Here is a 20,755-nt window from a genome sequence, read left to right as displayed (position 1 = left end):
TCCTTGTAGGAGGAGGAATATCTACACCGGAAAAACCTCTCTGTTCTTTTGTTTTACTAGCACAAAAACATGCTTGAGGTATGGATGCTCTGCGAGTGTTTGCGCAGAAACAAATGTTTTTGCACAAAAACTCTATAGTGTAGACCTAGCCTTACTGATGTAATAAGTTCTTTTGATGTGTTCATTGTGGGCTAGACTTAAAACACTCTTCCTGTGAGTAAATAGTTTGCAGGATCAGTCTCTTAGTAACTCTTCAGGTTTCAAAGCAACTTTTGACATCCTTTCTCTTGAAAGTGTCCTTAAAATTGTGTTCATATGGTCCCACAGGCACATGTTGAAAGCTTGACTGTTAAAGTAAAAGAGCATGAAGATTATAACAGTGACTTACAAGAAGTGGAGAAGTGGCTGTTACAAATGTCCAGCAGACTGGTCACTCCTGACCTTATGGAAAGCAGCAGCATAGAAATAATAACTCAGCAATTAGCCAACCACAAGGTAGGTCTTGTGTTTGAACACATGCCATTTGATAAGTTAAAATAAAAATAAATACTCCAGAAACTCCCCATCTCAGTTTTGGGGCTGTAACTTTTTTATCATCCTTATTTGTACTATGGATGTACAATACAGATTAAGCTGGCTTCTGCTGCCACACCCCACCTCCATGCGTGAGGCTCCCAGCTCCAGTTGTCCCTCCTCTTCCCCCCACCTGCTTAGCCATGCTTAGAGTGGCTGGCTCCTGCTCCCAGCCTCACTGTGTGGACGGGGAAGGGGCAGCTCCCAACCTCTGCAGGGCTGGAGCAATCCTCTGCCTACAGCAGCTGCTCGCAAGAGTGGTTAACTGGTTATTACCAGGTGATGCATACTGGGTACCTGTTAACTGGTTACCCATTCACATCCCTCATTCGTACTTACTCAAATATCTGACTGGCTTACCAAGAAAAATGTACTGATGCACTCACTGTCTATATCCAGATCAATGTGTTTCTGAATCATCTCATTTTAAATGAGCAGCAGTGACAGCATGTGAAGGTTATATATATATATGTCTGAATTTTGTATTAGATTTTCTCTATTTCATGCTGAGAAGAAATAGACTGCAAGTGGTAAAATAGTGCCCTCATGTCCTTGCGCTTCCTAACACTTGTGAAGGCAAAGAAACTCCTGGTTTTACTTTCATATTATTTCTCTCTTGGGTTGTAAAATATCCTCAAATACTCTCATAAAAAGCATAATTATTGCTAACAACTCACATCTGCGGTTAGTACACATTGAAGTTAAAGAAAGTCACAATCCTTTTCTCAAAATTCCTTCTAACTATGGGTCAGATAATGATGTCCTAACTTATTTCTTGATTTGTATATTATTCCGTAAGTAGTTTCATTGCGTGAAATACTGGCTCCTTTGAAGTCAATGGAAAAATTCCCATTAACCATAATGGAGTGAGGATTTCAACCATTGTTCTTAGTGGGTCAGCTTTGGCTCAATTACTGTTAACATCAAAATCTGACTCTTTTATTAGATTTGACATGGAAAAAGGGGTGAAAAGGGGCAATGAGAGGGACTGTTGACAAGGAAGAATAGAAGTTACTTAATTTAGAACAAAGCACATCATGTTGGTTTATTTAAGATGTTTGTAGTGTAGAGAAGACCCACAAATGTGGCTTTGCTATATTCTGTTAAGTGGCAGATCAGGGTCTCTTGTGTGACAAAATCTTTAACAGTTTGTATAGTCTCATAGCTGGTACATACCGGCTGTGTCTACACTGGCATGAATTTCCGGAAATGCTTAAAACGGAATACTATTCCATTTTCAGTTTTTCCGGAAAAGAAGCGTCTACATTGGCAGGCTGCTTTTCCGGAAAAGCCCTTTTTCCGGAAAAGCGTCTGTGGACAATGTAGATGCGCTTTTCCGGAAAAGACTACTGGGCTCTCTACACTGGCCCTTTTCCGGAACAGTGTTCCGGAATAAGGACTTATGCCCAAGCGGGAGCAGAATAGTTTTTCCGGAATAGCGGCTGATTTTGTACAGTAGAGCGTCGTTGCTTTTCCGGAAATTCAAGGGGCCAGTGTAGACAGCTCACAGCTTATTCCGGAAAAGCGGCTGATTTTCCGGAATAAGTGGCCCAGTGTAGACACAGCCACCATGTTTCTCATCAAAGCTAATAACAAATATATTTAAGAACAATAATCACACATATAATGAGTTGATTGAAGAAGTTATTATTTAGAAACGATTTTACTTTCTTTATGGGTTTTTAAAACTTTTTAGGCAGTGATGGAAGAAATTGCAGGATTTGAAGACCATTTGAACAACCTTAAAAATAAAGGTGACTATTTGATCAGCCAATGTGCAGAACATCTTCAAGCAAAATTTAAGCAACAAACACAAACCCATCTGCAGGGGACAAGAGACAGTTATTCAGCCATATGTAGCACAACTCAGAGAGTAAGTCTTTTTTCAACTATGTATATTGGCTATAATTATAAGCAATTGCTTATGTATAGTATTGTAATAATTTTGTGCAGGATTGAAATAATGTATTTTAGAATTTTTGTAATAATTTGATGTTTCATGAAATTGTGTGAAAACTGGCTCTACAGGTTATGAATATACCTGTGCCACCATTCCTTATCCGCGTACCAAGATGTAAACCCAAACTGACCTAAAATCCCTATTTAAAAGGGTGCACAAATTATTATTAATATAAAATCAGGAAAAATTGTCTCCATTCAAGAGGGGACTGTGTATTTTAATCTAATTTTAGGGGAAAAAAAGTTTGACTATATTTATTATCAAAGCATAGAGTTTGTTTGGCTAAATAAATAAATAAAAATCCAGGTGCATGTCTTCATTCTGGTGAAAAGTGGTTAGCCCAGTTCATGTAACTTCCTATTAGCTCCCAATGGCTGGTAATGGAAATTCACAGCCAACAGGAACTGCCAGCAGATGTACCTATGGCAGGCAAATAAAGTGTCCGGCCTCTGGGCTGATTATTGCTCAACTCTGCCTTAGTCTCACTTGAAAATTTTACCTTCTGTCTAAAAAATGCTGCTTGGTTGGAATTTGCTGACAATCATCTCATATAATGAGAAACCCGTATTTTATCTGTCTTCTGTGTCAGAAGTGAATGACCTTAACTGATCTTTTTATTCTAGGTATACCAGAGTTTGGAACATGAACTCCAGAAGCACGTTAACCATCAGGATACTCTACAACAGTGTCAGGCTTGGCTCTCTACAGTTCAGCCAGACTTAAAACCAAGCATGTGGCCACCTTTCAGCCTGGCTGATGCAGTTAAACAGGTAAAAGTTGTCCACGTGAACAATGTTTGGAACAAGCTGGGTTTATATACTCGATTATCCTTTTTGGTGTCAATCCAAGTAAGTCCCTAATATAGCAGGAAACACCCTCTGTGACTCTTTCACTCATGGAAACTTCAGAACCTCACTGGCAACTCCTAGTTCCAAGGATTTAATGTTCATGAACTAGGGGCAGCATAAGTTTTAGGCACCATGCAACTGCTCCCTTCCAGGCTTGTCTCTTGCTGGCCCAACATCATAAATGAAAAGATATTTGAACTTAAGGTTGAGCAACTCAATAGACACTCTCAGAGTATGTCTACACTTGCTCCCTATCTTGAGACAGGGATGCAAATGTAGTGTACCGAAGTTGCTAATGAAGCGCGGGATTTAAATATCCCACGCTTAATTAGCATAATCGCGTCCAGCCACCATTTTGAAATCGCATTATTGCGAAATAAAACGTCCTGTGTAGCAGAGTTATTTCGAGAGAAAACCCTTCTCTTGAAATAACTGTTGAACCTCATTGTATGAGGAATAACAGTTATTTCGAGAGAAGGGTTTTTCTCGAAACAATGTTGCTACATGGGGCATTTTATTTCGCAATAATGCGATTTCAAAATGGCGTCCGGACAAGATTATGCTAATTAAGCATGGGATATTTAAATCAGGTGCTTCATTAGCAATTTCAGTACACTACATTTGCATCCCTGTCTCGAGATAGGGAGCAAGTATAGACATACCCTCAGTGATGTCATTGAAGAGCTTAACATTGAGGTTCCCTGTCTGCCTAGTCAACCATCTATCTATCTGTCTATTTATGTTCCCAGACCAGCTCCATGACAGTGGTGGCATAGGCACGTAGGTGTGTCATAGGAGAATTTGAGAAAGTTTTCAGCCTGAGGGTTATTGGGTTGTTCCTTGATGACAGCCTTCATGTGGATGTGGAGTTCTACCAGAGAATGTGGAGTTCTACCAGGGAAGCAAGGGAATATTTAGGGTCAGGATCAGCTCCCCAGAACCTCACACAGAATTATGGGTGTTGAGAAAATTCATCCCAGCCACACACTCCAGTAGAAACCAAACAGCAGTGGCTGGAAGACGCCTTCTTTTTCATGGCACATCAGCACTTGGGATTTGGCACAGAAGATCCGTCCCCAGATGATTCAAGGATTTTTTTTCATTTTATGTTGAAATGTACACAATAAAAGGCTGAGTTTGAAGAAGATCAGTTTCTCAACCTACATCTGCACAGTGCACTTCTCCCAGATTCTAGGGCCACTGAAAATGATGCTGGCTGTTGGAAAGGAATAATGACTGTCCCAGCCCTCAGGACTAGGGGACCTTAGTGGCATGATGATAACCTACTATATATTTTAAAGAGTTAGTCTGTTTGATCACAAACTCCTCCTAAATAATAAGAGATAGGACCACCAAATTCAGTATACTGCTTCCTCTTATAATTTAAAGTAACATAGGGTATGTCTACACTACCACCCTAGTTTGAACTAGGGTGGTAATGTAGGCAACCGTAGTTGCAAATGAAGCCCGGGATTTGAATTTCCTGGGCTTCATTTGCATAAAGCCGGGCGCCGCCATTTTTAAATGTCCGCTAGTGCGGACTCCGTGCCGTGTGGCTACACGCGGCACGGACTAGGTAGTTCGGACTAGGCTTCCTAGTCCGAACTACCATTACTCCTCCTCATTTCACTAGGAAGCCTAGTCCGAACTACCTAGTCCGTGCCGCGTGTAGCCGTGCGGCACGGAGTCCGCACTAGCGGACATTTAAAATAAGGGATAAGGGATCTTTTGGAAAAGGCTTTATTTTCCAAAAGATCCGCGTCTAGACTGGCGCTTTTTTCCGGCAAAGCTCCAAGCCGGAAAAAAGTGGCAGCCATTTTTTATGCTAATGAAGCGGGGGGGATTTAAATCCCCACTTCATTTGCAATTGCGATATGTCTAATTTGCATCCCTTTTATCCCTTTGTGTTTAAATATGTTCTTTTGTAAGGGAATACTGTATGTAGAGGACAGCATGTCCTTCAGTGCTTTGATTAAAAAAATAAACTGTCATTATTTAGGATTGTGAAAAAACTATTTCCCATGAACCTGTTCATAAATAGTCTTAGTAATTTGTGGTTAAGACAAAATAGCCTTCTCTGAAGTGCTGCTCTTACATCTGTCCATCTGAAAATTATAATGAACATTTTAATGCAATGTGATAAATTCCAGACGATATATGAGGATTGTCTTCCTTCAGGTTAAACATTTCCGAGCTCTGCAAGAACAAGCAAGCACGTACTTGGATCTTTTGTGCTCTATGTGTGATTTGTCAGACACCACAGTGAAGAATACTGCAACAGACATTCAGCAAACAAAGCAAATGGTATGAGAGAGACTACAGCAGTCAACCTCTAATCCTTCTTAAAGTTTTAATTGCCTTGATCTATCCTCTTATACAAGGTTCATATTAGGTAATGGTTTAATGAAACATCTTCTGTACTTACATCTTACCTTTCTCATAGAGAATTTATTTTAAATTATACTTCTATGTTGCCATCCTGTGCAATGCAAGCATCTCAGTGTGAGGTTGCTGTAGAGGGTATATTCAGGTGCAATGCTTCAGGACAGCAGCATATGGTATATATTATGGGTGTGTAAAGAAGTAGGACCTAGCCCAGTGTGCCAAGTTATTACTGTTTTTAGTGGCATAAACCTGACATGGGCTGTTTTCTAATTCTGAAGAATACATTTGCTTAAACACAAAGAAATGCTATGCTAATTTTCCTGTTAATCCCTAAAATTGGTATATCATAAAATCTGTGATGGTACTTCTAATTTTTTAACTAAAATGGACTTTTACATGTGCATACATAGAAATATATTATCAGAGATATAAGTTTATACTATATATACCAAAGCTATCCATGAAGAAACCTCATTTACATTTTTCCATAAAAAACATCTCACAGCAGGATATGCCTTATCAGGAAAAAAACCCTATATTCTGATAACATTTAAAATTCACTCAATCGAGTGCATACAGTAATCAAATTCCATATTAGAGAAGCAAGTTAAAATCCAAACCCAAGCATCCTATAAACTACAGTCTGAATATGTATACAGAATAGATAAAAGGTGCTTCAAGCTTTGGCAATAGGAACAGCTTGTTATTAACAAGCAAGAAAAAAAACATAAGTAGGATAGCACCGAGACATTTTAAGCCTTTTGAGAACCTAAATCTTAAAGGCATCTTACTATTGCATTTGAAGCAAGTAGCACTCTGTTTAACGTGACTGATGGACTCAGATTTGGTAAGCATTTTCCTTGCTGAATTCTGGGAATTCCACTAAAAGACATATAAGCAAAAGATCTGTGTTAGGTAAATTAGAATGAAACACAAAAATTGAGTTAAGTTTTCACTAAGTCGGTGAGGGGGTATATATATGTCCCTAGCTGGCATGAATCATGAAGTGCAAGCAAGACAGAAAATAGACTTTAAGTATATAGTTGTTTGTGCTTATAAAGAAATTGTTGAGCCCTGAATTATCTCTAAATAATTGCTAGATTCATTTACTTTTTTTAGCCTCTTTCAAGATTGAATCATAATACATTTCTTTGTGTTAGCTTTCTTAGTAATGTCTTATGGCTTTCCTCTGAAACAGTTTTATTTTATGACTTTCAAAGATTAAGGCTTTTTTTGGATAGTAATGCCTTCTGAAAGTTTCACTTAGTCCCCTCAAGAATCTACTCTTTAATTGTGTCCTCTGCTCAGTTCTGTGCATTTCACACAGCTTATGAATAATTACACTAAAAATCCCCATCCCTTTTCTTTTTTCTTTCTTTGTTTTTAGATCGAGCAACAGATGATGCACTCTCAGTACCTGGCTCAGGGTTGGGAAGAAATAAAACAAATGAAGGCTGAGCTTTGGATATATTTCCAGGATGCAGACCAACAACTACAGAATATGAAGAGGAGATGGGCAGAACTGGAACCAAACATTGCCCAGAACATAGTTTTGCAGGTTAAGGTAAGGAGTCATTGTACTCTGAAAGAGAAAAAAGGAGAAAATGCATCCAACAGTTCATTTTATTATAGAACTTGCTGTATACTCAACCAGGGTTCATTAATTCTGTATGTGCCATCCAAGGAAGGGCAAGAGGGGACTGCTTTTGTTTATGATGATGCTACAGAGAACTAAAGCAAATAGGGAAATACTTTAATACTTCCCTACTGTTTTAGAGCAGTCAGTCAAATCTTTACTATGTTCCTTTGGCTTTCAGGCTAATTGCCTATTGCATTTGATTTGAAGTTAAAATGTGTGACATACTTCAAAAACTAAATAAATAACATAACTATCTCTAAAGCAGACTAAGCTATTATCTGAATTTGATTATAAATATTATTTTGCACTGTGCAGAACATATTCCATTAGAAAGAAATCTGATTTGCTTACACATATGGAGACATTTAACACACAGCCTTCAAAGCAGCATGCATTCCTATTCATTTAGAAAACAGAGATAATTTCGATTGCAGTTTTCTAATTAGCCAAAACACTGTTACAATTACTAGGAAAAATATGTTCTATTTTCCACTGAAATATCATGATAATGAAGAGTCCAAACTTGCATTCTCTGGGCTAGACTTTATTCTGCCAGTCTTAGATGTATTAGATGTTAGGTGAAAGGTCAGCGTGCTTTCCTCACACTTGTGTCCCAGTGAAGGATGGAGCATAAGAGCAATGCTTGCTCTTATCTGAGTATGGCAGGATACAAGCACTAGCAACCACAAAAGGTGTGTGGAGAATGCAGAAACATGTCTTCTCTCCCCACTGCTCCAACCAGTAATGTTATAGACCATGTATAGGAGCACCCACTGTGCACTCTGAGGCTGTGTCTAGACTACATGGCTCCATCAACGGAGCCATGTAGATTAGGGTTGTAGGCAAAGGGAAATGAAGCGGCAATTTAAATAATCGCCGCTTCATTTAAATTTACATGGCTGCCGCGCTGAGCCGACAAACAGCTGATCAGCTGTTTGTCAGCTCAGCGCGCTAGTCTGGACGCTCCCCTGCCGACATCAAAGCCCTTTGTCGGCAGCCCCGTTATTCCTCGTGGGATGAGGTTTACCGGGGCTGCCGACAAAAGGCTTTGATGTCGGCAGGGGAGCGTCCAGACTAGCGCACTGAGCTGACAAACAGCTGATCAGCTGTTTGTCGGCTCAGCGCGGCAGCCATGTAAATTTAAATGAAGCGGCGATTATTTAAATCGCTGCTTCATTTCCCTTTCCCTAATAAACAAATCTACATGGCTCCGTCGACAGAGCCATGTAGTGTAGATGTACCCTGAAAGAGTGTCACTGTGTCTACACATTCCATGTGTGCCCTTCATCTATCTGTCAGAGGTCCAGCATCTCTTAGGGCAATGCAGGTTTTCAGTGCAGCTCATGTAAAGCAGAGTCAACCCTATAGCTGTCCCCCTTATGCAAAACTCTCATTGGTTTCAGTGAAAATATCTTGTGATAATTGAATGTAGGACGTGAACCCTCCAATGGATAGTCATATGTCCAGGAATTGGAAAAGGTAGCTGTTCAGCACAAAATGTCGGGTAGTTTTAAAGCACTGCAGAAAACATTGAAAAAATTTAAGTTTACTTGCCCATGTGTCAGATATTTTCAGTTTGAATCCCCTTTTATTATGTTTTTTACACTAAGAAAATTTGTATGAAAATATGGTGTTTAGTAATTAGAAGTTTATCAGTTCTTGCAGCCATGTCCCTACATGAATTGATAGTCAGTTTTGACTTGGTAAGTAACAATGACTCTGATGTCCTAATAGAAAGATGAGAACTAATTAAAATGTCCATTCAGGTGGGAGCTGGTCAAGTCCTACAGAATTTAGATCCTACATTCAGGCAAATATCTCTTATAATAACAAACGAAAGAGAAAAATATGAGAGATATTTTATTGGCAGAATTGACTACTAAAAGCTAATCTGTTCTACTTTGAGAGAGAGGTGGGAGTAGCTTTATGCCCAGAAGAAGTCAGGCCTGGGAAGGGACTGTAACTTAGGGTGCATCTACACTGCAGGGCTTAACTTGAAATAAGTTACGCAAATTGAGCTACGTCAATTGTGTAGCTTATTTTGAAATTTAAATTCCATCTACACAGCACTTATTTCAAAATAGAGCACTCTTCTTCTGACTTCCCTTACTCCTCGTACAATGAGGGTTACAGGAGTCAGAGTAAGAAGTCCTTCAGCTTGACAGTATTTTGACATTTCTAAATAACTGTCTGCTATGTAGACATGACCTAAGTTATTTCAAAATAACACTAGTTATTTCAAAATAATGTTGCTGTGTAGATGTACCCTTAGTCACAATTCCTTCCCTTGTCCTCTTTTGCTCCTGTGAAGGACATAATTTACGACTAGCCATTTCTCAGTTGCAGCTTTGTAGAGACTGATCTTGTACCCCTCTACCAACCTGCACTTGGAGTGGCAAGACAGGTTGGGAAAACGATCTTACTCCCCTTTGTCTACCTGAATGGCTGCATAAAGCTGGGCTGCAGCCTGGGTCTGAGGATGATGCGTTCAGAGCTTTCATTCAAATCTCAGTTTATGTTTGTAATGGAAACACCTCCATTTCATGTTTGTTTTGTATCTCTAACAGGAATTCAGTCAGAAGCTGCAGTCTAAAGAGGCAGCTCTTACCACTGTGACTGAAAAGGTGAACAAACTAACACAAGGACAAGAGTCTCCTGAGCATAAAGAAATAGGTCACTTCACCAGTCAGTGGTTGGACCTCTGCCTTCAGGCCAACAATTTGCTCATACAGAGGGAGGAGGATCTTCAGAGGACAAAGGATTACCACGATCGCATGAATGTAGTAGAAATCTTCTTGCAAAAGTTTACAAAGGAATGGGACAACTTGGCCAGGTAGAGAGGCCTGACTTTCACAAACCCTTACTCTCACATATCCCACACTTGTTAAGAAACCCCTCCACTAAAAATTCTTTCCCCTTGCTTAGTAAAACTCCAAGAAGCAAAATTCATTGTTTTGAGGTGGAAGGAGGCTGAAATACACTGCTTATGTTTTTTATAGGCGAGATCCTCAGCTCTTTTCTTGAAAAGACATACACTAATTCACTCCAGCTGAAGATTTGAACCTTTACCTGTGCTACCTTTTCCTACTTAGAAATCCTTTAACTGCCTGGTTGTTAGATCTTGCTGAGTTACACTTTTCTAACTTTCAGCCTGTCATTCATGTATAATTTTGTAACTGGAAATGACCATGTTACAGAATTAATCAGGAATGCGCTTCCAAAAGATGTGCTCTGATATCAGTAACACATGTCTAAATAATTGCACAGTATTTTATATAATGGTTAGATTTAATTGTCAGACTATTGTATGCTTACATTTTGCATCATTGAGATGATACTTTATATAGTCTTAGGAAATATACAAATTTAAACAGTAACAGTCCAATTCTGCTCCCATTAAAGTCAGTTGGTAAAAACTCCCTTTGACTTTAATAAATTGGGTCTTAAACAAAAGTATACTTTGTTATTGTAATAATTTCTCTAGTGCAATATTTGTTTTACTAGTTACTATGCAATATATTATAATCTGTGTTAGCTGCTAGTGCTTTACATTGCTGATATGACTATTTTAGCTAATGACACCCTGCGTGGGGGAAGAAATAGTAAAAATATTAAACTTGTCATTGATGATTGAGGTAGCTATCTTCAAAGAGGTAAGGGATGTGGGCACCCAATTCCCAATGAACTTCAATATGATGAGAGTACCTAATTCTCTGTTTCTTTTAAAAACTGTATCCTGAGATACCAACTGATGTTTCTTTTTTTGTACCATGGATTTTGTCAACAGATCAGATACTGAGAGCACGACTATTCACCTGGAGGCTCTGAAAAACTTAGCATTGGCTCTGCAGGAAAGGAGATTTGCTCTTGAAGATCTGAAAGACCAGAAACAGAAAATGATGGAACATCTGAATCTAGATGACAGAGAATTGGTGAAAGAACAGACTAGTCATTTTGAACAGCGCTGGTCTCAGCTGGAGGACCTAGTAAAGAGAAAAATTCAGCTTTCTGTCACAACCTTAGAGGAGCTGAGTTTGGTGCATTCTAAATTTCAGGAACTGATGGAGTGGGCAGAAGAACAGCAGCCTAGCATCTCTGAAGCTCTTAAACAGAGCCCTCCTCCAGACCTGGCTCAGAGTCTTCTCATGGATCATCTCACCATTTGCAGTGAATTGGAAGCCAAACAGCTTATTCTCAAAGCACTCATAAAGGACGCTGACAGGGTGATGACTAACCTCGGCCTCAATGAAAGGCAGATCCTCCAGAAGTCCCTTTCAGATGCACAAAATCACATAGATTGTCTTAGTGATATGGTTGGCCAAAGGAGGAAATACCTGAATAAGGCATTATCTGAAAAGACTCAGTTCCTCATGGCAGCTTTTCAAGCTACAAACCAAATTCAACAACATGAAAAAAAGGTTATGTTCCATGAACATATATGTTTGTTGCCAGAAGATGTGAGTAAACAGATCAGGACTTGTAAGAGTGCCCAAGCTAGCCTGAAGGCTTATCAGAGTGAAATAACTGGGTTGTGGACTCAGGGAAGGGATTTAATGAAAGAAGCAACAGAACAAGAAAAAGGTGAGGTATTAAATAAACTCCAGGAATTACAGAATGTGTATGACACTGTTTTACAAAAGTGTAGCCAGCGACTGATAGAACTCGAGAAAAATACAGTTTCCAGGAAGTATTTTAAGGAAGATTTGGATAAAGCCTCTCATTGGGTAAAACAAGCTGATATTGTTACATTTCCAGAAATCAATTTAATGAATAATAACTCTGAATTATATACTCAGCTGGAAAAGTATCAGCAGATTCTTGAGCAGTCTCCTGAATATGAAAATCTTTTACTTACTCTCGAAAGAGATGGTCAGGAGATCTTGTTATCACTTAATGAAGTGGATCATTCTTACCTGGACGAAAAACTGAATGCCCTGCCACAGCAATTTAATACTGTCATAGCCTTGGCAAAAGATAAATTCTATAAGGTTCAGGAAGCAATTCATGCCCGTAAAGAATACGCTTCATTGATTGAGTTGACAACTAAGGCTCTAAGTGAACTAGAAGATCAGTTTTTAAGCATGAACAAAGCTCCCACTGCTCTTTTAGCCAAAGAGGGTATGTCACTTCAGCAGGATTACACAGCTCTCCTAAGTGAAGTGGTGAACCTTGGTGCAGCAATGGATGAATTGAACCAGAAGAAGGAAGCTTTTAGAAGCACCGGCCAGCCATGGAAACCTGAAGAGATGTTAAAACTCACCTCCTTGTATCACAAGTTGAAAAGGCAAATTGAACAGAGAGTTAATTTTTTGGAAGACACTATAGAGGCCTACAAGGAACATGAGAAGATGTGCCTGCAGCTTGAGACACAATTAGAGACAGTGAAGAAAGAGCAGCTGAAAGTGAATGAAGAAACACTGCCAGCAGAGGAGAAGCTGAAAAGCTACCATTCTCTGGCTGGCAGCCTGCAAGAGACAGGGATTCTTTTGAAGCGAGTTACCGAACATCTAGAAGCACTTTGTCCTCAGCTTGACCCATCCACATATGAGACAGCAAATGCTCAGATACAGTCGTGGCAAGAGAAAATGAAGTTGTTGCATGCTGCCATTGCTGACACTGTGATGGAATGTGAAAATAGGCTGGTGCAAAGCATAGACTTCCAGACTGAGATCTGCCGTTCACTTGACTGGCTGAGATGGGTGAAAGCAGAACTTAACGGAACGCTAAGCTTGGAGCCAAAACTGCAAAACATTCAAGAAGAGATACGAAAGGTTCAGATACATCAGGAAGAAGTACAGTCAAGCCTGAGAATAATGAATGCAGTGAACCATAAAGAAAAGGAAAAGTACATGAAAGCTAAAGAACTAATACCTGCTAACTTGGAAAATAGCCTCGCTGAGCTCTCAGAACTAGATGGTGAAGTTCAAGAAGCCATACATCTGAGGCAGGTTAGTTAGTGCATTTTTAAATTATTTTATTTTATTTCATCTTGCTGGAAACAAACATCATGATAAGATTGCTTTGGTTTTTTGCCTGTGATAGCGGTGAACAGTTGGCTTTGTTAATCATATTGTCTTTTCTGAGATCTTAGGCACATTTCATAGTCCAGTCCTTTGATGCTGTATAGTGCCAAACATGAGTAAGACTCACAACAAAACACACACACACACTCTTTGTGGCCTCCTCAGAGCTTGGGTCTAGGTAGTGGGCAGAGAGAGAACACTGACCACAGCTGCTGTTACCCCTCATATGCAAGAGGATGGAAAGGGTGGAGAGTGGGTCGAGCGGTCACACCTTGTTTGGGATTCTTTTGTTGCTGTTGTGAATTGTGGCCCCTCTAACTATGTGCGGTATTTTCACTGTTGTTTCAGGCTGTTTTGACTAAACTCTATAGCCTATGCCAGAGGTACTACCAAGTGATACAAACAGCGGGTGACTGGCTTGAGGATGCCCAGGAATTGCTACATTTGGCAAGAAATGGTCTAGATGTGGAGAGCTCTGAGGAGAACCTAAGGAATCACACTGAATTTTTCAGCACCGAAAATCAATTCCTTGGTCATCTGGAGGAGCTACAAGTGCTGATGTCTGAGATGAAACCGTTTATCCAGGCCACAGCAAGAGAGGAGCTGTTACAGAATGTAGCTGTTTTAGAAGAAAAGGGCAAGATAACCAAGCAAGAATCTGAAATCCAGCAGGATCAGCTGCAGAGGTACCTTTTTATTCACTTATTTTAAATTAGAAGATTAACCTGGTGTTGGTTGGATCCTTCAGGTCAGGGATCTGAGGGTGTGGGGGGTTCAGGAGTCAGGGCAGGGGGCTTGGATTGTGGGCAGGTGCAGGAGACAAGGTTTGGAGTGAGGAGGACCTCAGGGCAGGGTATGAGGGATGAGGAGGGGCTCATGGCAGGGGGGGTGCAGGAGTCAGGGCAGGACGTGGGGAGCTCAGGGCATGGGGCAGGAGTGGCGGGAGGCTGCTCCATGGGGCTTGACCAGAACAGTGAGAGTCATACTAGAGAGCCCACTGGTCACTATTCTTTGGGGCTCTGTCTCTTGCTGTTCCTCCCCTGTGTTCATTCTAGAGTATAACTGTCCCTGCTATTAGAGCCTTCCCTTTCTGTTTTTTGAGAAACAATTGGATTCCAGGGATATCCTATTGACCTGACACAACCAACACTGACCTTGCTTTAAGTTATGATAACAACTTAAAACAAATTTAATGGTTTTTACCATTCGTGAGGAATTATTGAACAAACAAGACTCAAAGACAGATGCATAGAGAGAGACACAAACAGACCACATGCACACACACACACATACACACACACACTGATGATGATGAGAAAGGGGGACATTTGCTTTAGAAACTTCACTGGAGTTTAAGGGTATTCTGTTGAATAGTGCAGTATCCGGTGGTTCAGAACTTCTAGTTTGTGTTTCCTCCTGTGCCACTGACCTGCTGTTTGACCATTAGGAAATTGTTTAAGTTCTCTAAGTTTCTGTTTACTTATTTTTAAATGAGTATAGTGAGGGTTTCCTTTGGGGCCCTAGCAATAGGGGAAATGGATGAGGTGCAATGGTCACAAAACCCACAAAATTCTGAGTATTTGCAACTAGGGAACTTGGAACAATTGCATCAGTGTTATTTATAAGGTTTCATGATTTTTTGGTTGTTAGAAACTTTGAAATTCTCTCATGAAAGGTTTTAGACTCATGGTCTTTAAGGCACAAAGGGTCCATCATGATAATTCAGTCTGACCTCCTCTAGATTGAAGGCTACAGAACCTCATCCACCCATTTCTGAAAATGACACATAATTTCTGGTTGAGTTACTGAGGTTCTCAAATCATGATTTAAAGATTTCAAGTTACACAGAATTCACCATTTATGCTAGTTTATACTTGTAAGTGACCCACGTGCCATGCTGCAGAGGAAAGCAAAAAACCCCAACCGAACAGCCACCACCCGAGGTCTCTATCAATGTGACCTGGGGGAAAATTCCTTCCTGACTCCAAATATGTAATCAGTTATTCCCTGAGCATGTGGGCAAAGACACCTGCGAAAGAATTCAAATCGGAGTCCTCCTCTTCTAGTGTTTCATCACTGGCCATTGAAGATATCTGCTACTAGCAAAATAGTAGTAGTAGTAAAGTTTAGATCCTGGTGTGACAGTGTTGGATTCTAAATGATTTTGTGTTATATTCAGTCTTTCTTGCTGGTGTTTTATTTTCCAAGGTGTACATCTCAGTGGCAGGAGTACCAGACAACAAGACAGCAGGTTATTGAATTAATGAACAAAGCTGAAAAGAAATTATCTGAATTCTCTGTTGCCAAAGCCCCTTCTGGACATGAAGCAGAAGACAAATTGTTAGCTCATAAGGTAAGGAAATACTATTTTCTTCTGTTGAATTAGTTAAATATTGTGCCATATGCAGGATACTAAAACTTTACAAAATAGACTTGGTTCATGGTAAAATTCTTACCATGTGTTCCTAGCAACATGGCTGATGGAATTGATTGATAAGAATCCCTCTGCTCTTAGATGAAAGTGAGAGATAACATGAGTTGGTTTTGCCCCTCATTTTTATAGTCCAGTCATCCTTAGAAAGGTTATCCTGACATAAATTTCCTAAGATATGGAGTCCAGTGATGAAAGAGGTTCAGTGTGTGTGTTTTCTAAAATATAGGTCCATCTATTCCTGCCCCGCTTCGTTGCCAAAGAATGGTCCCTTGACAGGCAAATGTCCCATATCTTTGATGATATTTGTTTAGAGGCATTCGTTTGTCTTATGAGGAACAGGTTTACCAGAATTGTCTGGTAAACACATTTCATTCATAATTTTATCTTATGTTCATAAGTTCATATATAATATTGACTTACACATTCCCCAGGATATTCTTGACAAGCAAGTTATTAGTTGTTAAACAATACCTCACAAGGCATATTTTGTTCAGGAAACCCAGCAGAAAACAGAGCGGACGTATAGCTGGTACTGGTGACTTACCCTACCTTCTTTGCCTGGTGAATGCACTGTCTTTATAGGTTAGAGATGAGGACAGAAATTAGAGTGGGCTTCTTACTGCTCTGACTTCTGCTGGGAATAAGTAGCTTTAAATTGAGGAGCTGAAACTGGCTCCTTTTGGCTACTAGTGTCCATTTATGTCCAAGTTCATTCAGAGTGCAGATTTACTAGTGCAGGCCCTAGTGATTAAACTTGTGTGCACACATAGCTTCCACTCAAGCTACTGAAGATATGCAGAACTTTTCACATTCAGCTCATGGACTCCTCACTCATTAAGACCTGTTTAAATAATACACAGATCTAAATCAAGTTTGATAGGAGTCATTATAAAATGCAGTTACAGTAAGCACACACACAAGGCATTTTATAAATTAAATATGCTTCAAAATACACAAAATTGATTAGGTTAAGCTCACTGTTATAAGAAGGGAAACCCTGCCATTTCTTTTTCTTTTTCAGTCCCTGGTGTCTATAGTAAACGCCTTCCATGAGAAGATCACAGCTCTGGAGGAAAAAGCTTCTCAATTAGAAAAAATTGGAAATGATGCCAGTAAGGCAACCATAAGTAGGTCAATGACAACTGTCTGGCAGCGCTGGGCTCGGCTCCGGAGCGTGGCTCAAGAGCAAGAGAAGATACTGGAAGATGCAGTGCAGAAGTGGAAAGGCTTTAATGATAAGGTACAAGGATCTGTGTATCTCATTTCCATTTCATTGCTTGCATGTTTTCGCTACTTGTAATATATAACAAGACACAGGTTCAAGCATTATTTGGACATTTCCTCATAAGGCTGACAGCTGAATTAGATGGGTCAGGTAATGCTATCATCCCTATTTTACATAGGGGGAAATGGAAGCCCATCTAATTTCCCAAGGCCAAGTAGCAAGTTATTTACAATGGCGGGATCAGAAATCCTGACCCCTGTACTTATGTGTCCACACCAAATTGCACTCTGAAATAGAATGGAAATAATATTATGTACAGGCAGTCCCCGAAAAAGTGTGTCTAGACTGCAAGCAGTACTTTCGAAAAAGCAAGCCACTTTTTCGAAAGAGAGCACCCAGGCAGTCTGGATGCTCTCTTTTGAAAAAGCCCTGTTTGCATTCAAGAACGCCTTTTTTCGAAAGAGCACTTTCAAAAAAAGGCGTTCTTCCTCGTGAAATGAGGAGTACCGCCATCGAAAGAAAAGCCACGTTCTTTCGATTTAATTTCGAAAGAACGCGGCTGTAGTCTAGACGCAGCCAAGGATCTTATGTTGGTTTGACATTATTTGTTCTTGGCAAATCCATGTTGACTGTTACTTATACTTTGATTTTCTAGCTTCTTACAGATTGATGGGTTTTTTTATTTCCACCATTATCTTTATGGGTAACAAAGTTAAGGATCTGTAATTTCCTGAATCGTATTGTGGGTTGGTGATGCATTTGCCTTTTTCCAGTCCTCTGTGACCTCTCCCATTCCCCATGAGTTCTCAGAGATACTTGCTGATAGCTCCAAGATTTCTTCAGCCTGTTCCTTAAGGATGTATTGCATCAGGCCCTGTAGACTCAAAGACTTCTAATTTGTCCAAGTACCTCTTCTATTTGGGCTTTGATCCTGCCCCATTTAAACTTATGCTCACTAAATTAGTTATCTAAACTTTTTTGCTGAAAATTGAAATATAAAAGGGATTTAATACTTTGGCCATTGGTGCATTTTCTTGTCTGACCCTCACCATTGATTAATGGCCCACCTTTTCCTTGGTCTTTCTCTTGATCTAGGGTATATGAAAAATGTTTTCTTGTTACCATTTATGTCCCTAGTCTGTTTAGCTTTGTTTGAATGTTGCCTTTTCTAATTTTATCCCACCATGTTTGTGTTGGTTTTTATTTTATATTGATCCTTCATAATTTGACCACGTTTCCACTTTGTATATGATTTTTTTCTTTAAGTTTGAGGTTGAAGATCTACTACTACTATTATACTCCCAGTCTTCCCTATTGAAATAATTTGCTTTTGTGCCTTTAATAATGTTTCTTCAAAAAACGCCAACTCTCCTAACTTCTTTTTTCCTTTAGACTTGCTTCCAATGGAATATTATCTGCCAATTTTCTGCGTTTTCCAAAGTCTGCTTCAAGTCCATTGTTTTTATTCTGCTGTTTTCTCTTCTATCATTCCTTACAATCATGAATTCTTATCATTTAATAATCACTTTCTCAAGCTGCCTTCAACGTTCAAATTATCAACCAGTTCCTCCCTATTCATCAGAATCAAATCTAGAACAGCCTCTCTCATAGTCCCTTTCCTCTGCCTTGTTACAGAATGTTGTCCCCCATGTATTTCAATAATTTTGTGGGTAATCTGTGCTCTAATAGAGGGTTTCCCAACCTGTATCTGGGTAATTGAAGTCCCCTTCATCACTATCTCCTATTTTGGATGATTTTGTTAGTGGTTTTTAAAAAGCCTCATCCTTCACTTCTTTTTGGTTAATGGTCTATCAGAGACACCTAGCATATCATCAACCTTGATTTTACTCCTTTTATCTTTACTCAGTGATTCTCCACAAGTCTGCCTCCTACATCTGTCTCAATTTCACTGCAAGGATATGCATCTTTAATATACATGGCAACATCTCCTTTTCTCCGCTTGCCTTGCCTTGCCTTCCTGAACAAGCAATCCCCTCCTATACCAATACAAATCCAAATTTGATAGAGGCAGATTAGAAGAATATGACTGCTGTTTTTTACTTCAGAGTTCTGCTATAGGTTGGATTTGAACTCACATTTCCTAGTGTTGTGTTCATATTCAATGACTATAACATTCAGAATCCTCAAGGTCTGTATCATCATCATACATTACTGATTCTAGTGATGCAGCACTTAATTTAGATCTTTTTCTACCAACTGTATCCATCTTTGGTTTTACTTTTATTGTTCTCAAAATATGTATCTCTTCCCTTAGATTAAAAAAGCCACCGTAACAATAGATCAGCTACACGGTCGCTTACCAGAGAGCTCAGTTGAGAAAGCATCAAAGACAGAGCTTCTGGATCTTCTGGATTACCACAGCACTTTCATTCTGGAGGTGGAGCAGCAGCTGTTATCTTTGGGTCTGCTTAAGCAGCATGCAGTGAACATGCTCCAGGATGTGGAAGTGGAGCCTTCTTCTCAAGATGAGCTACCTTTCATGCAAGAAATTAAAGCAATGAAAGACCGATGCCACAAGTAAGGAGAAAACAGTATTTAAATCTGGGGATCTCAAACTCCTGCCCCATGGGCCACCCAGCCAAAGCAGTTATTCAGTTTGGCAGTCTGGTCCGGGATTGGGGGAGGGCTGTCCATTTTTTAGGGATTACTGGTGAGGTCCTAGGGCAACAGCAGCATTCTGTCCCCCCACCCGCGCCTCCACTCCCTGTGATGGCAGAAGTTGAGGGGATGCAGAGTGCAGTCAGTGGATGCATTGACTCGACTGGCTCTGCTTCCCAGCATCTCCTGCCACCATGAGAAAAGTGGGGGTGGGAGGGTTGACCACTGCTGTCACCCCATTGCAACCTCCCTCTGGTAATCTCTAAGGCCACACTCCTTGAGGGATGGCCATGGGGTACGAGGAAAGGGGAGAAAGTGGAGGCAAGGCTTGGAGGATGGGAACAGATGCTTCCCCCTCTTGGGCACTTGGGGACTCCTGGGCCAGATTGCACAACTACTCTGTCTGGGGATGGCACACAGGCCGGGCATTTGAGACACCTGATTTGAATAAAGGCTATTAGATAGAAAGGTCATGTTCTTTCTACATTAGTGTACTGTTTGTTGGTAACATAAATTAAAATTTCAAAACCTCCAGCTTCTGACTCAAGTTCTCAATGGAATTATGGTAAATGTATTTAAAGTCAGGCTAGCCTGAGCGAGTAGCAAGACAAAATGGCTGAACTGTGTTTTATAACAGCTATTCCATGAATATCAGTCCGTCTCTGGATGTCACCGTGACATACAGTCAAGAAAGACTGGAGAGTGAGATATTTTTTTATCGGGCCAACTTCTGTTTATGAGACACACAAGCTGTCATGCTTACACAGCTCATTTTCAAGCCTGGGAAATGTACTCAGGGTATTACAGGTAAAAGATTGTTTAACATAAATAGTTCTGTTCCACCTTGTATTTACGTATGATGCTTATAGTGTGTTTCCTGAACCTGAAGACATGCTCTGTGTAAACTCAAAAGCATGTCTTTCTTGTCAACAGAAGATGGTATAATAAAATATATTATCTCATGTCTCTCTACTGTCCTGAGACCTGCATGGCTACAATGTCACATATAAATAGTCAAGATACACTAAGTAAAATGAGTGATCTATAGA

The 20,755-nt window shown here is 40.0% G+C and overlaps 1 protein-coding gene across 12 annotated transcripts in view; it reads left to right on the top strand.

Moving 5' to 3' along the window:
- The window catches only part of SYNE1 (spectrin repeat containing nuclear envelope protein 1), a 479,589-nt gene that overhangs the window by 269,377 nt on the left and 189,457 nt on the right, over positions 1–20,755 (top strand). For all 12 annotated transcript variants that reach the window (XM_075924462.2, XM_075924463.2, XM_075924461.2 and 9 more), the window contains 11 exons: positions 328–495; positions 2,270–2,446; positions 3,157–3,303; positions 5,560–5,685; positions 7,154–7,330; positions 9,973–10,238; positions 11,193–13,353; positions 13,777–14,114; positions 15,637–15,781; positions 16,884–17,102; positions 19,363–19,625. In XM_075924462.2, coding sequence (XP_075780577.2) covers positions 328–495; positions 2,270–2,446; positions 3,157–3,303; positions 5,560–5,685; positions 7,154–7,330; positions 9,973–10,238; positions 11,193–13,353; positions 13,777–14,114; positions 15,637–15,781; positions 16,884–17,102; positions 19,363–19,625 — 4,187 coding nt within the window. The remainder of the gene's footprint in view (positions 1–327; positions 496–2,269; positions 2,447–3,156; positions 3,304–5,559; positions 5,686–7,153; positions 7,331–9,972; positions 10,239–11,192; positions 13,354–13,776; positions 14,115–15,636; positions 15,782–16,883; positions 17,103–19,362; positions 19,626–20,755) is intronic.

This window comes from Pelodiscus sinensis, chromosome 3 (assembly GCF_052426305.1).
Source record: "Pelodiscus sinensis isolate ZL-2025 chromosome 3, ASM5242630v1, whole genome shotgun sequence".
Lineage (NCBI taxonomy): Eukaryota > Metazoa > Chordata > Testudines > Trionychidae > Pelodiscus > Pelodiscus sinensis.
The sequence above is the reverse complement of the archived record's forward strand: the minus strand, read 5'-3'. Positions and strand labels throughout refer to the sequence as shown.